General features: G+C 39.2%; 1 protein-coding gene across 3 annotated transcripts in view; it reads left to right on the forward strand.

Annotated features, from left to right (window-relative positions):
* Positions 1-15,801, forward strand: part of Zmat4 (zinc finger matrin-type 4) — a 359,141-nt gene that overhangs the window by 314,678 nt on the left and 28,662 nt on the right. For 2 of the 3 annotated variants that reach the window (XM_075986366.1, XM_075986365.1), the window contains one exon: positions 2,782-2,878. In XM_075986366.1, the coding sequence (XP_075842481.1) occupies positions 2,782-2,878 (97 nt within the window). Of the gene's footprint in view, positions 1-2,781; positions 2,883-15,801 lie in introns of all 3 variants that reach the window. The other variant, XM_075986367.1, reaches the window with a different exon arrangement.

Raw genomic sequence — 15,801 nt, forward strand, 5'->3', positions numbered from 1 at the left:
CGTCACATTCTGCTAAATTCCCCAGACCCATCTGTTTTTATAAACACTGTGCTGGGAAATAGAAATACAAAGTGATGTGTCGTCTTCAAGAAGATCCTCTGGATCCCCCAAGTCAGAAACTCTGTCTTGTTCCCACACTGTCATGCTAGACTCCGGGGCTTTTGGAGGCCATTAATGTGTTATTATGCTGAAATGGATTCGGTGAGGAAGTTGACATTTTTGATTTAATAATTAGATTTTTTAGTTCCCTGAGGAAAAAGAGCCATATAATTCCAAAGTAGTTAGGGTTTCAGCTAAGTATTAATAAATCCCAAGTTTCCACTGAGGATGCGTGTCTTTTGTGGGGGAGGTTCTCTCTACCTTTGTTCTTATTTATGCCCACGGCTTCTCAGTTCATCGCCCCTGCAGCTCACATGGCTCGGTTTGGCTGCAGAGCCCGAAAAAACTTCCAGAAAGCAGCAGATCAGAATATTCTTTAGATTTGTTGATGTTCTTAAAAGTTCCCAGTTTTAAACATAAATATTTATGCCTATTGCCAAACTGAACCTCCATTTTTTACGAGGAACCCTTTGATTAGTGTGAACTCTAAGGAGAACTCACGCACGGCAGTTACTGTTTATTATGAAAAGATTGATGGAGACCTCCGGAGGGAGTTACTGCCTGAAGCCAAATTTCATATTTTGATTCTATGCATAAAAGAGCAGCATGGACCAGGCCTGGATAAGCATCCTGACAACTTCTATACTGGCTGTGATAACTTATAGCCTCTGGGTTTGGGGAGCAGGATAATCCTTCTGAAGTGGAAAGGCCATGCAAGCTCAGCTCTTTTTAATGGAGTGACTTGGTTTTCATTCCTAAGACCCACCTTAGCTGGTCCGACGTCAAGCTTCAAAGAGTGTGGGAAGTATGATTCAATGGGGAAGTTGTGGTTCGTATGTTTGGTTTTTTTTTTTTCTCGTGGGTAGGGGGATGGCTCAAGACAGTGATTCTCTTTGTTGGCCTGGCTGACCTGGAACTCTCTCCGTAGACCAGGCTGGCCTTGAACTCACAGAGTTCCACTTGTCTCTGCCTCCCCGAGTGCTGGGATTAAAGGTGTGCACCACCATATTTTTGGAGTATAGGTTAGGATGGGGTTCTGGTTTGAAACACCTTCTGACTCTGTGTATAGCTTACTGATCAGAACCTATAGAACAGTGGTTTTCAGCCTGTGGGTCACAACCCCTTTTGGCAGATCAAACAACCTTTGCACAGGGTCATGTGTCAGATATCCTGCCTATCAGGTATTTACGTTATGATTCATTATAGTAGCAAAATTACAATTGTGACATAGCAGTGACCCAATTTTATGGGGTCACCGCATGCGAAGAACTGTATTGAAGGGGCAACACTAGGAAGATCGAGGACGCCTACCCCAGAAGTTTTTCCTGGGAGGCTGCCTGAGGTCAGACCCACACTCTGAGGCTTTGCTCTTTGAGTTTTGGTTCTGCTTCCAGCACAGATGTTCAGAAGAGGTCCAACGATGCTCTCCCACACCATCAGCAGAACTCCTAGCAGCTGAAGTCAGGCTCCAGCGGTGACTCTGCTTTTCCCACACTTCCCATTCACACTGCCTCTGTGGAGCTCATTCTTTCAGAGCCTGAATTTTTAGTGTCGAGAAATCCTATGCTCATCCACAGACGCAGAAAATTTCCGCTAACATATCTAGGGCAGAACACATGTTCCCGTTGCTTATCACGGAGACGTCTGTGGAAGAGTTCTTCTCCTTCCTGGAGTTTTGGGTTGCCCTCTAGGACTCTCTTTCTCGCTATGTTTCCCTGGTTTCTCCAAGGCTGGGGATGCAGAGTGGAAGCTTAGGAAAGCAATGGGGAATGATACCCTCTGTCCCAGAGACCATAGAAGCTGGCGTAGACCCATCTTTCCTTTTACTCTCAGACTGAGTAGTGTGCACTGCTGTCTCACAGGACTCGGCATTAGCTTCGCTTTTCCTCCCTCTCTTAGGGCTACAGCAGTCAGAGGAATATGTGCGGTCATGGATCTCCACCACATGGGAGTTTAATGTGATGTAGAAAATGCTGTTTGGTAACATAAATTTTCCTTCAGATAAATCGTTGTTCTGAAATACTCAAGATTTTCCTAAATTCCTTGAAAACAAAAGCATCTTTTCTAGTTTGTGATTCCCAGTAGTACCCAACCCAAAGCTGATGCTGTATTAATGAGGCAAGAGAATAAACAGGAGAATACATAGATGGTCTTAACTCTGATGGGAAGTCAGACCCTGAGAATTGATTGGTTCATTTTATTTCTATTGGTTACTTGCATTTTATAAGACAAACTTAATATCAAGCCTAGGTTACTAGCATCTAATATTACACTTCAGTTCTGATTGGGAAGGGAGATGGCAAAGGAATAGGATGGGTTTTTGTGTGTTTGTTTTTATTTCTCTGTAGAGATAAAATCATGTCTATATGGCTTAGGAAAAAGGCAGCATGCTTCTTGACTTGAGTTAGAAAATTCCCAAAACATTTATCTTGAGTCCAAAGTCATTTGTTTTTACCCATCAGCCATCTGTAAACAGGACAGACATCTTCTAAACACCTGTACAGTCCCACTTCCGCTGAGTCTGGTGGCTGAGCTCTAGAGGGAAGGACAGGAGTGGCCTTGGTACAGGGGACCCAGTGTCTTCTCTGAAACTCAGAACGTGCCTTCGTGAATGATATGATTCATTCATCATCAGGGCTGATGGCAGGGATGCAGCTAACCACGTCTGTCTGTCGCCCACAGGTCTGAGGCGCACTTACCGATGTACCATCTGCAGTGTGTCGCTCAACTCCATAGAACAGTACCACGCCCACCTGCAGGGATCGAAACATCAGACCAAGTAGGTACTGTTCCCACTCTATCCCCGTCCCTGCTGGATCGCAGTTCCCATGCTTTTCCTGTCCTTACTCTTTCTGTCCCCATCCCTGTTCCCCTCTTTTCCTGTTCCTCCTCTTTCTCTGTTCCCACTCTTTCTGTTTCCACTCCTTGGTCCTTCCTATGGACTTCTTTTTGCAAGATCATTAAAGCTAGACTGTTATTTATCTCAAAAAAAAGCAGACGGATATGGATTTTATGCTCTTATCTCCAAAGTCTCCTTGACATTTATGTTCCTTGAGCCAGTCATCAAAATGTGCCTAGCGTTGCTGGAAGAACAGCTGCTTCTCCCACTTCGGCACAAATAATGGGATTTTTTTTCAAAAGTAATTCGGCATGCTTTATGATCTTGAGGAAACTGTTAGAACTATGCTGTGTTTCTTAGTAGCCAGTGTGATTCCTATTTGTAGGCTGGGCTAAATTACTATGCTGTGTGGTCAAACCGTGAATATTTCCTAGTGAGTTCCCATTCTGGGTATATGTTGTCAGCTATTATAAAAATGTATCAGATCCCCTGGTATATTTAATTCAGATTTAAGTCATATATTTGTACATATATGCATATGTGTGTGCCTGTTGTGATTTGTTCTCCCCCAGAAGAGTCTCAGATTTTTAATCTGAAATGGCGGCAGGTGTCATTTCCCTGCCTTCCTGCATGCTTCAGCTTCACCAGCACCATGGCCAGCAGTGCACACACAACCCCTGAGGCTGTGGAAAAAACACTCATACAATAGGAGATAAGGAACAAAGAATGTCTCCAAAGGAGGGAACCGAACTAGATGCAGTTGTTTTCATTTCTAAATAATTCATGAAGAGACTCACTGGACAGAGCAGACTGTATTACGGCCCCGTTGATAATCAATGTCATCTAGCAAACACTTATTGAGTGCCACGGTGTGACAGGCCTCTCAGTAGTGTGGGGAAAGGCAAGTAGACATAAGCCTTTCTCTTAGGGAATCACAACCAGCTAGGAATGCTATTTTCTAATAGTGTGTGCATTCCAGAGCCATGAGAAGGAGGGAAGACACAAGGGAGGCGCCATTTTTCTCAGGATATTGGTTTAGATGATACACGCATGAGGAAGAGTTCATCTCTGGTGCTCAGCAAGGATCTGCCTGCATGTTCGGAGGGTCCTTGGTAGGTTTATGTTGTTGTTATAACACAAGGTAGAGTTATCCGAGTCAAGGGAACCATTGAGAAAATGCCTTTGTAAGATTGGCCTGCAGGTAAGTCTATGGGGACATTTTCTTAATGATTGGTGAGGGAGGACCCAGTTGAATGTAGGTGGTTTCAACCCTGGGCAGATAGTCCTAGATAGTATAAGAAAACAGGCGGAGCAAGCCAGTAAGCAGCCTCCCTCCATGGCCTCTGCTTCAGTTCCTGTTGCCAGGTCCCTGCCTTGTGCTTGAATTACTGTTCTGATTTCGCTCAGTGATGGACCTTTGCCTGAAAATGTAAGTGAAATAAACCCTTTCCTTGCAGGTTGCTTTTGGTCATGATATTTTATCATAGCAATAGAAACCCTAACTAAGCCAGGAAGCTCTGATGGAATGAGTGTGCGGTGTTAAAACATAAGCACCAGTTTTCCAGGCTCTGTTGTGAACAAGAGCACTCTAGGCAGACACTAGACATGAAAGACATAGGAGGCTAGCCTTAGGGAGGAAAGTTCAAACCTAGAGTGAGCTTGAAATAATTAGGGGAATTGTTTTCTCTTCATCATCTTACAGTCTTGAGAGTCCAGGCTTACTCTGCTGTGATCTACCCAAGAGAGGATTTATATCAAAAAAAAGTCTTAAAATTTAACAACAGTGAAAATTCTCAGTTCTTTGTGGAATATACACAGCTTCTGCATTGATTGATAGTATTGACTATCTCATTCTGTTCCCAAAGTAATTGCTTTTCATCTTCTCTCCAATTAATAATATATAAGAGACACTGTATACATTTTAGTTAATCCGTGTCTGATGTGTAGGGTGACACAAAAGTATCTGTGCAAATTTATAATCTTTTAGGCGCATGCATTAATTCTTCTTAATAAATAAAAAGGGGCAATAGTGACGTTAAGTGGAGTGTGATTTACATATAACAGTGTAGACATTGAATGCAGCTCCAAGAATATCTATCACTCTGCCTATCAATACATACAGAACTCTGTGATATTTTAACATTTATTATCTCATTTTTTTCATTCAAACCTACTTTACATAAAGCAACATTAAATCGTTATCCTGTAGGAGAAACTGGAACTCAGAAGTTAAGTTACTTTCCCAGCACCAGGTTACCAACCAATAGCAAAGCAAGAACTGATCCCAGCAAGGTCCATCCTTACCTCTAATGACTCCACGTCACGGTTCCACAGACATGGGGCTTCCAGAGACATGCCAGTAAGGAGGCTCTGTGATGCATTTGTTTTTCACAAAGGAGGCACCACTTTGCACACATGATTCAGTAGGCACGTGTGACATGAGAAGCACCTTGCACATATGATTCAGTAGATATGCATGACATCAGGAGAGAGCCTTCCCCTCGCTTGTACATCTGTCTTCTGTATGATAGAGCACATCCCATTCGCTCACACATCTGTCTTCTGTATGATAGAGCACATCCCATTCGCTCACACATCTGTCTTCTGTGTGATAAGCAGAAATCTGTTCCTCTGTGCAAACTGAAATGGGGGAAATGAACAAAATAATTTCGGTGGTGCTGTCCTAGATGTTTGTTCTGGTTCCTCTCATGCTTAACTTTGGTATCTTTGTATGTATGCATGTGTATGCATGTATGCATTTGTCCGTCCTTTGTGTGCATGCTTTTTTTTGGGGGGGGGAAGGAATGGATTTATTTTAGATTATAAGTCTCAGATTACAATATATCACTGAGGTAAGTCATCTGGTTATGAACTCAAGGCAGGAACCAAGAGGGAGGAACTGATACAGATGCAATACAGGAATGTCACTTACTGGCTTGTGTGTGCATGCTTTTTGTGAGTATGTATGTTTTAGTTTCTTTGCCTGCTTAAAAAAAGCTTTGATTACTTTTTAAGAGTTATATTTATTGCTCGTGTGTGTGTGTGTGTGTGTGTGTGTGTGTGTGTGTGTGTGTGTGTGTAAATGCATGCCACAAGCATACAGGTGCCCACAGAAGTCAGAGGGAGAATATCAGATGTTCTGGAGCTGGAGTTGCAGTAAGTTATGAGCTGCCAGATGTAGGTTCTGGGACTGAACTCCAGTCCTGTACAGAAGCAAGTGCTCTTAACTGCCCAGTCATCTCTCCAGCCCCTCATTTCCCTTGTAATATCATTATCTCCTGCTAGTCCTTTCTCCTCTCCTGCCTGCCTTGTTCTGGGTATCAGAGTCATGATGATCTAGGACATTCAGAACAGCACTTCAACCAATCCACACTCCCACATCCTCATTTTCTTAACAAATTGTAGAATTTTCTAATTTTTAAATGATGTCCAACTCATCAAATCTATTCTAGCTTAAGTTATTTGAGTATAAGTTGGGATTGTCTGCTTCTCCCAAGGTTATCAAGATAAATCTCCACATTACTATGTTGATCTTGTGTTGCTTTCCTTTATGGATGTAGGCGTTTGGTGTCAATTCTTTGCAAAGTGTGATAGAGAGGTTAATTTTCAGATTTTGCCTATATGAATACTAGTTGATTCAGTATCATTTATTTAAAAGAGAATTTCAGTAATCCTGTTCATAAATCAGGTAGTTTACAGGCATGTCTTTATGCTCCTGTCTTGAATCTACACTTTTCAGCCTAATGCTGCTCTCTCTTTATTCCATTGCACACTGTCTTCTATAGCTTTATGGTGGTCTTGATAGCTAGTAGTGAAAATTTTCGCATTTTTGTTCAAGACCGTTTTCATTATTCTTGACCCTTTGTGTTTCTACATAAATTTTAGAATCAAATTGTCAATTTCCCTGAGACTGTTTGGAACAGTACATCTTTGCGTCTGCCGCCATCCACGGTGCACACCATTCTTTGGCTGTACCTGACTTTCTGGAAGGTTTCCTCCATCTCTTTCAGGAGTTGCACACATATTTGTTTAAATTTATTCCTAAGGACCTGTGGTTTGGAGGGCATTAGGTCATTGTGAAAGGTGAAAGATTTATGTGACAATAAGAGACCAGAATATAAATAAGATCATTTAAAATTTTAGCTGTAAACAGTCATGTTCCAAGCCTGTATCCAGTTGCTTTGTTAAATTTACTTAGCAATCTAATTCCAGCAAATATAGGGGGTTTTCTGTGCAAAAGCCCCATCATCCACAAACAGTGAGAGTTCCTTTCTTCTTCTCACATCTTGTCTGCCTGCCTCGTTACAGTGGAGATCCGTCCCTGCACTGCAGACTCAAGTGGAACCATAGTCACTCCATTCTCAACTCACAAACCTTCAGAGAACGCGAGACATCAAAATGAGATACTCTTTTGTCTTTCATAATCTGCTAGTAGTTTTTCTTATGATTGGATGATGACATTCATCAAATGTTTTTACTTTACCGCTATGATCCTAATACCTCAGTTTTCATTTATAAACTATTAAACTTCAGTCCATGATTTTCAAATGCAAATACAACATTTCACAGAAACTTCATTTTCTTGAAATGTTTTAGTTTTATATATTTCTGGAATGAACATCCTAAAATATTTTAAGGGCTGTGTGTGTGTGTGTGTGTGTGTGTGTGGGTGTGTGTGTGTGTGTGTGCTGGTGTCTTTATTAATGAGACAGTTTGGGGCCTTAATTTCTCTTGCAATGCTTTTAGTTTCACTGTAAGGGTTATGCTAGTATTATTAAATATGTTCAAAGATAATTCTATCTCTATTTTTGATCCTTAAATATGTGAGTGGTGGGCTGGTCTTATTTAGAAAGAATTCATTGGTAAGAAACCATCTATCTCTGAAGCTTCACACTTTTGGGAGATTTAAGTTATTTTTCCATGAACTTATCTATCTCGCCTATTTTATAAAAAATGCACTGCTATAAAGTGGCTTACGAGATTCTCTGACTTTTCCATCGTACTGCAACACATTTCTTGCTTTTTAAAAATGTCTTTATTATATATAATAATAAGTATATAATCTGAATGAGAAATGGCCACATGGTCTCAGGAACTTGAATACTTGGTGCCCAGTTAATGGCACTGTTTGAGGAGGTTAGGTGATGAGGCCTTGCTGGAGGAAGGACATCCATCACTGGGGATGAGCTTTGATTGATAATAAAAGCCTTGCCTACTTGTGATTCTCTCTCTGCTTTGTGCTTGCTGTTGAAGGCATGAGTTGTCAGCTTTCTGCTTCTGCTGCCACTCAAGGTCCTGGATGCTGTCACAGCCATTACAGCTCTCTGTAACCATAACCAAAACAAACTTTCTTTTGTATGTTTCCTGGTCATGGTGCTTGATCACAGCCACAGGGGAGCACCTAATGCAGTGGGCTCCATTATGACATTTTTATGAGTGTTTTTGAATTCCTGGATTTGATATTTTGTGCATGGTGAGCGCTATAAATCAATATTCTTCTACATATAGGTATCCAGTTTTTCCAGTATCATTATTGAAGATGGTGTCTTTGTGTGGATGGAGGAAGGGCACACAGTCCCCATCCCTTTTGACAGTTGATGGCTGTAGGGGGAGGACGAGTGAGTTCTTTGGAAGTGTAAGTGACAGACCTTGCTGCAGAGAAAGCCACACACCCATGCAGAGTGAGCAGTAGCCATTCATCTTGGTTGATACTAGGAGAGGAGGAGGAGAGGAGCACAGAGGACAGGGATCTAGCAGTCTCGGGAATGAACAGTGAATAGGGCCCAGATACATTTATACATGTAAGAAAAATTTAAAAAATAAATGAAAAATAGTATCATTGGAATATTATCTTGTCCTCCATGTATAATTTTGTTCTTTGTCAAAAAAAATCAGGTGTGTGGGCTTATGGCTTGGTCTTCTGTTCCATTCTGCTTGTCTGAATGTGTCAGTACCACACTGTTTTATCACTATGATAGTATAACTGGAAATCGGGTGTAGCAATGCCTCCAACCTTCTGCCTATAGCAGGATTGCTTTGACCGTCTAAGGGCCTTTTTCATTTCCCCAATAAATTTAGCATTTTTCTATATTTCTGTGAAGAATGGTATTTGATTTTTGTTTGGAGACTGCATTGAAGCTCTAGATTGATTTTTGGCAGGATGCCATATTCCCAATATTACACTTCCAACCCATGAGCATCAGAGGTCTTTCCATAGCTCAGTGTCTTCTTTGTGGCCCTTACCAGTACCTTAAACTTTTCTTTCACTTTTTTTGGTTAATTTTATTCCAATGTTTTTAGTTGTTTGTGTTTGTTGTTGAGGCAGTGGTAAATGGGATGGTTTCCCTGGCTTCTTTTTCGGGATGTCTGTCAATAGGGAAAGCAGCTCACTTTCGTGAGTTAACTTTGTATCCTTCAACTTTGCTAAAATTGTTTATGGGCTCCAGGAGTTTCCTGGTGGAGTATTTAGGGTCTCATGTAAAGAACCACATCATTTTCTTCTTGTTTGAATCTGTTTTATTGCTCTTTCTTGTCTTATTGCTTTAGCTAAGATTTCAAGCATTATATACTGGTCAAGGGTCCATAGAGAGACTCCTTTGTCATCTTCCTGTGGAAATGCTTTGAGATTTTATTTCATTTGCCATAATGTTACTTTGATTTGTCATTTTTAGACTCAGTTGTATAGAGAGATGTTTTCTTCATTCATAATCTCTTCAGAGTTTTAATCATGAAGAGATGTTTGACTTTTGTCAAAGGCTTTTTCTGTGTTGTGTTGTAACTATTAAGTGATTTCTGTTCTTGGGTTTATTTATGAAATATACTAGTTATTAATTCTCTTATGTTGAGTCATTCCTGCATCTCTGCAATGAAGTCAACATGATCATGATGAACGAACCTTTCTGTGTTCTTTAAATCTATTTATATTTATTGTAATGATAACTCTTGTATAGATATTATAGTTTAAAAGAAAATTCCTCCCCCCCAAAGGGAGTGGCACTATTAGAAGGTATGACCTTGTTGGAGTAAGTATGGTATTGTTGAGGAAGTGTGTCACTGTAGAGGCAGGCTTTAAAGTTTTATAGATACTCAAGACACGTCTCTGTATCTGACACCACTTCATGTTGTCTGTGAGTAAAGATATAGGACTCCCAGCTACTTCTCCAGCACTGTGTCTTCTCATATGCCAGTATGTCACACTATAATGATAATGAACTAAACGTCTTAAACTGTAAGCCTGCCCAATTAAATGTTTTCTGTTATAAGAGTTGCCATGGTCATGGTGTCTCTTCACAGCAATGGAAACTCTAACTGAGATGGAAGTTTTTCATGGGAATTTATCTACCATTTTCTAATTTTGTTGTATATGTCTGGTTTGAGTATCAGAGTAATGGTGGCTTTCAAATGAATTTGAAAGAATTCTTTGCTGTTTTACAGAATAATTTGAGAAGGATTTGAGTTAGTTCTTCTTTAAGACCTGACTCAGTTAATCCTTCTGAAACAAGACATTTTTTATGGTTATGTGATTTTAATTACTATATTAACCTCATTGCTTACTATACATCTGTTTACATTGTTTATTTCATCTTGGTTTATCTTTGGTAAGTCATAAGGGACTAGAATATTGTAGCAAAAATAATAAAAATCCAGGGACAGATACTGGGGTTCAACCTGAAGATCAGAAAAGAAAGGCAGCCAACCACTAGAGAAACCTTTTACCTCTACCAAATCTTCAGATGGAAAAGGCAAGATCCTGTCTCCAGGAATTCTCAGACTCTACACTCCAGCGAGTTTCCATGTCTTCCCCTTTATATTACTCTCTCCACCCAGCCATATCTCGCCTGTCTTCCACCTACCTAGTGCTGGGATTAAGTGTATGACTTCCATACACTGGATTTAAAGGTGTGAATGACCACCACTTGGATCTCTTTCTGGATTGATTTTATGTAGATCAGGGTAGCCTTGAACTCATAGATCTGTTTCTGTCTCCCAAATCTGGGATTAAAGGTGTGTACCACCACTCCCTGGCCTTTATGGATGATTAGTGTGGCTGCTGCCCTCTGATCTTTAGGCAAGCTTTATTTATTAAAATACAAATAATATACCACTATAGTATATCACCAATTATTTTTATATTTTCCAATTTAATGGAATATATGTTTTTGAAAGTATATCCTTACACTTTTATGAATTTCCTTTATGTCCATTTTAAATTCTCACTTTTCATTTCCAGTATTATTAATCTGTGTCTTTTCTCTTTCTTTTGGTTTATTTTGCTCAGAGTAGCAATCTTGATTATCTTTTCAATGAACCAGCTCTTCATTTCATTGAATTTTGTAATTTTTGTTTCTACTTCATTAATTTCTGCCTAATCATAAGCTTTTTCATGTGTTACTGCCTTGAGGTTTAGTTTGTTCTCATTTTTCCAAGGCATTAGGTTGCATTATTTAGTTGTTTATCTGAGACTTGTTTTGATGTTTAATGTAGGCACTTGTGGCTATGAAGTTGGGGTTTCTTTCACTGTATCCCATAAGTTTGATAATTTGTATCTTCATTTTTAAAATTTATTCCTTTCTTATTTTTAAGATTATAGTATAATTCTATAAATTTCCCCTTCCTTTCCCTTCCTTCAATCTCCCCATATAACCCTCCATATTTTCTTACAAATTTTTGACCTCTGTTTTTATTAACTGTTATCACATATATGCAGATGTATCTATAAACATATGTATTCTTAGGTCCACAAGCTTAACCATCTCAGTCCATATTATGTAACTTGCATGTGTGTTTTCAGTGCTATTTGATATTGGGTACCCAATATCTGTGCTCTTTCCTGGGGAAAGAATATTTACCCTGTTCTTAGCATTATGTAGTTATGGGAATTTCTTTGTGTAGGGTTGAGGTCTTGTGGGCTTTTTCTGTCTACACTGGCATGTCAATTACTGTCATCCTGGTTTAGCTCGTGTTAGGCAGTCATGTTGGTGAGACATTGCGGGTGTAGCTTCTGACATTCGTAGGAGAAACAATCTCACAGCAAACTCCCTGGTCTTCTGGCTCTTACAACATTTCCACCCCCACCTTCTGAAATGCTCTCCGAGCCTTAGAGATGGAATTTATGTTGCATGCATTGCTTAATCTCTATGACTTTGAGAATTTTATGTGGTTTCTTGCTGTTGGTTTCTACCTTTATTCCATTATGGTCAGATAGAATATAAGCAATTATTTGAATTTTTCTATATTTGTCAAGACTTGCTTTGTGTGCTTAATATATGATTTCTTTTAGAGGAAATTCCATTGATCAGAATGTGTATTCTGTGGCATTTGGATCAAATATTGTGTTTATGCCTATTAAGTCATTTTGATTTATGAAGTAATTTAACTCCAATGCTTCTGTTTGTTTTTTGTTAATATATTTTATTGGTGAGAGGAAGGTATTGAAATCACACATTATTACCAGATTAGAGTTAATCTCTGACTTTACATCAAGTAACCTTAGCCTCATGAAATTGAGTATAATCCATTTGATGTCTATATATTCAAAATTGTAATATTCTTTTGATGAGTTATTCCTGTAAGCAGTATGATATGGCCCAGTTTTGAGGTATATTCTGTCAGATATTAAAGTAATGAAACTTGCTTATTTCCTAGTTTGATTTTTCTAGAGATAACCTTGGTAGGCAGGATTACCTTCTGACACTGTATTGTTCTCGTGGTGACCTAGACAACAAATAGAAGGAAGAGTTTATTGGGACTTACAGTCTCAAAGAGTGATTCCATGACCATCATGGTGGGCACCATAGCAGCAGACAGGGGGCGTGGCACTAAAGCAGTATCTGAGAGCTTACTTCTGATCCACCAGGAGACAGTTAACTGGGAATCATGTGGGCCTTAAAACCTCAAATCCAACTGCTCATTACACACTTCCTCCAACAAGGTCATATATCCTAATTCTTCCCAAACAGTTCTACCAACTGGGACCAAGTGTTCAAATATATGAACATATGGGGGTCGTTTTTATTCAAAACACCACAGTGAGAGTCCATTTTTGCTGCTTTAAGCCATTCAGCTTGTGATGGTTTTTAATAGTGACTTCAAACTAATAGAATACACGGAACCCACTAGCCTTGATCTACATATAACCCTCCGGTTGCCATTTTCTAGGCAAACACACACTTTGTTTCTGCTCAAGGACAGTGATGTTGGTGATGCCATGACTGATAACTGAGTGGAACTTGGATGTTGAGTGGCATGACAAATGCCAATATAGGCATTGCTCATGGACTGCACAGAATCCAACCAGATGGCAACATCTCTATTGAATAGGTTAGGGAACCACATCTCAGAGAAGTTAGACAACATATTCAAGGTCTTAAAAATAATTGCTTGGCCGAGACAAGGAGCAAGAGTCAAGCTGTCTGCCCATCATTTCACTAAGCGTATTTCTTAGTAAACCACTCTCTGCATCTGTGGGGGTCAGGAACATGAATGTAGTCTTTCCCATTTTTGGAAAATATCATCAATAGCCCAAAGTAGTCAATTCTTTCTCCATTGTTAAACAGCCAGAGAAATATTAGCCATCTAATGAGACTAAAGACTCAGAAATGCAAATGCCCACACTGACATATAAAGCAATTGCCTATTAGTCAATTCTTCATTGCTTCCAGGGGATCTAATCTGTCAATTAGTACAAATGAGTAAAATGAAATTTAGAAGCCTTGAGTATATACCATACACTAATGAATAATTCCCTTTTAATGTACTTAAATTTGAGCTCAGGGAACACTCCAGGCCTCAGAACATTATATTACCTAGAAGTAAAGGACATTAAAGTTGTCATTACTTGGATACTTCAGTTGATTAAAAATGAGATGCAAGTATCAGCCTAACCCAAAATGAGCAGTAGTTCCTGAATTCATCTGTACTTTGAAGAAGTCTTTACTGGTGACATCCATTGTTCATTCTGTAGTTTTCCCTAAATGGTATGAATTCTCAAGACAAAGGTTTATGCTACTCCTTTCTGCTATATCTATTTCTCAAGTGCTTGAATGCTTGTTTAGACTAATTTCCAAACATGATATATATTTTCTTGAAGCACTTTAGAATTCAGAATGGCAGTAAATGGTTTAAGAAGTACACAACAGTAAGTAAAAATATTTTTGAAAGTAATGCCAACCATAAAGAATGTTTTATACTTAGTAAAAACTAAAACAGCTCAGAAATTTAAGAATTGGTTCTTTTTGAAAAAAAATCAAGCACAACAACTATATATATCCTACTTTGAAAAGTAAAATTATAAATATTCCCAGTAGACTTTTCTGTATAGTTTACCACTATTATTAACCAAGGATTCCACTGTTGGAGATCAAGACTTTGGTACCCTGCTTTATTTAAGAAATTCACTGATACGTGTTAAATTTTGGCAGCTATTTTCCTGTTTCATTTGCATGATTTTAATACATATATTACTATATATTTACTACATATGCTAAGGCCACATTATAACTACTGTATGCCATGCTTATGTCTTCTGTAGGTTTGAAAAGAACCACATGGGGTGTATGTTCATCTTTGTGTGTGGCTTCTGGAATTACCAATGACACCTGATGTTCTTCAGCTCATTCATCTCTTTCCTGCTTCCTTCTTTGTGGGACTGTGGATCACTATTTTGTCTTCCTTGAAACTGACGTGAATCATGGTTACCTTCTGGTGGCTTTGAGCTGATTGTTTAATGTTTCAGGTTCACTTCTGGACCCCACCAAATCTCATGTTATTTGTGATACGGTCTCATATAAGCATTCATTGTCCGTCACCATGGGTAAAGGATAATTCATTCCAAGACTTGGTTCAGGGAAGTGGATTTCCATTACCAGCAAAAAGAACCAGGTTTGTTTTCAGAACCAAACAGTCCTTTCTTGGTAGGCCCATGGCCAGAGCCCCAGTGCCAGTTGATGTAGGATTCCCCTCTGTATGCTGTGAATATGTTTTATTATCATTGGTTAATGAAGAAGCTGCTTTGGCCTATGGCAGGGAAGAATATAGCCAGCTGAAAGAGATATATATAGAGAGTAGGCCAAGTCAAGAGAGACACCATGTAGCTGCTGAAGGAGAAGGACACCAGAACCTTACAGGTAGGCCATAGCCTCGTGGTGATACACAGATTAATAGAAATAGGTTAATTAAGATGTAAGAGCTAGCTAGGAATATGCCTAAGCTATTGGCCAAACTGTGTTGCAATTAGTATAGTTTTTGTGTGAGTATTTGGGTCTGGGGTGTCAGGAAATGGAAAAGCAGTCTCCATTTACAGACAGTTCTTCTTCTCACTCTTTATGTGGCCTTGAACAAGTTATTATTAAGCAAGTCTATTAAGAAAGAAGTTAACAGAAGTAAAAAGAATAGCTTTTATGTACACAGTTGGTTGGGTTTTATATGCCTGGATACAATGGGGCCATCAGTTCAGTCAAGAACCCAGACACATTCAGAACCGCCAGTGACTTTTTCCCACCAATACCTTCATTCATAGCCTAGCCATCATTGCTTTGTTTGTTGTTCTGGAATTTAATGGAAAAGTACAGGATGTGTTCTTGTCTGCCTGGCTTATTTTGCCCAACATAATGCTTTTGACAGTCATTCACATTCTTGGATGTATTAGTAGCTCCTTCTTTTCCTGTTTTGTTTGAACAAAGCATGCCACAGCTGAGCATCTCTGTTCCTACTAGAAATATGCTGTTATAGCACACATGCCAAACTTCCTATCAGCTCCAATACTCTGTTTGTATGGCTTGAAAATTTCATTATAACTCTTATTGTTGCTTTATCTAGCAGGAAAATAGCTATAAAATATTTCTTTTTAGTGTTTATTTCTGGAA

The sequence above is a fragment of the Microtus pennsylvanicus genome, chromosome 9 (assembly GCF_037038515.1).
Source record: "Microtus pennsylvanicus isolate mMicPen1 chromosome 9, mMicPen1.hap1, whole genome shotgun sequence".
Lineage (NCBI taxonomy): Eukaryota > Metazoa > Chordata > Mammalia > Rodentia > Cricetidae > Microtus > Microtus pennsylvanicus.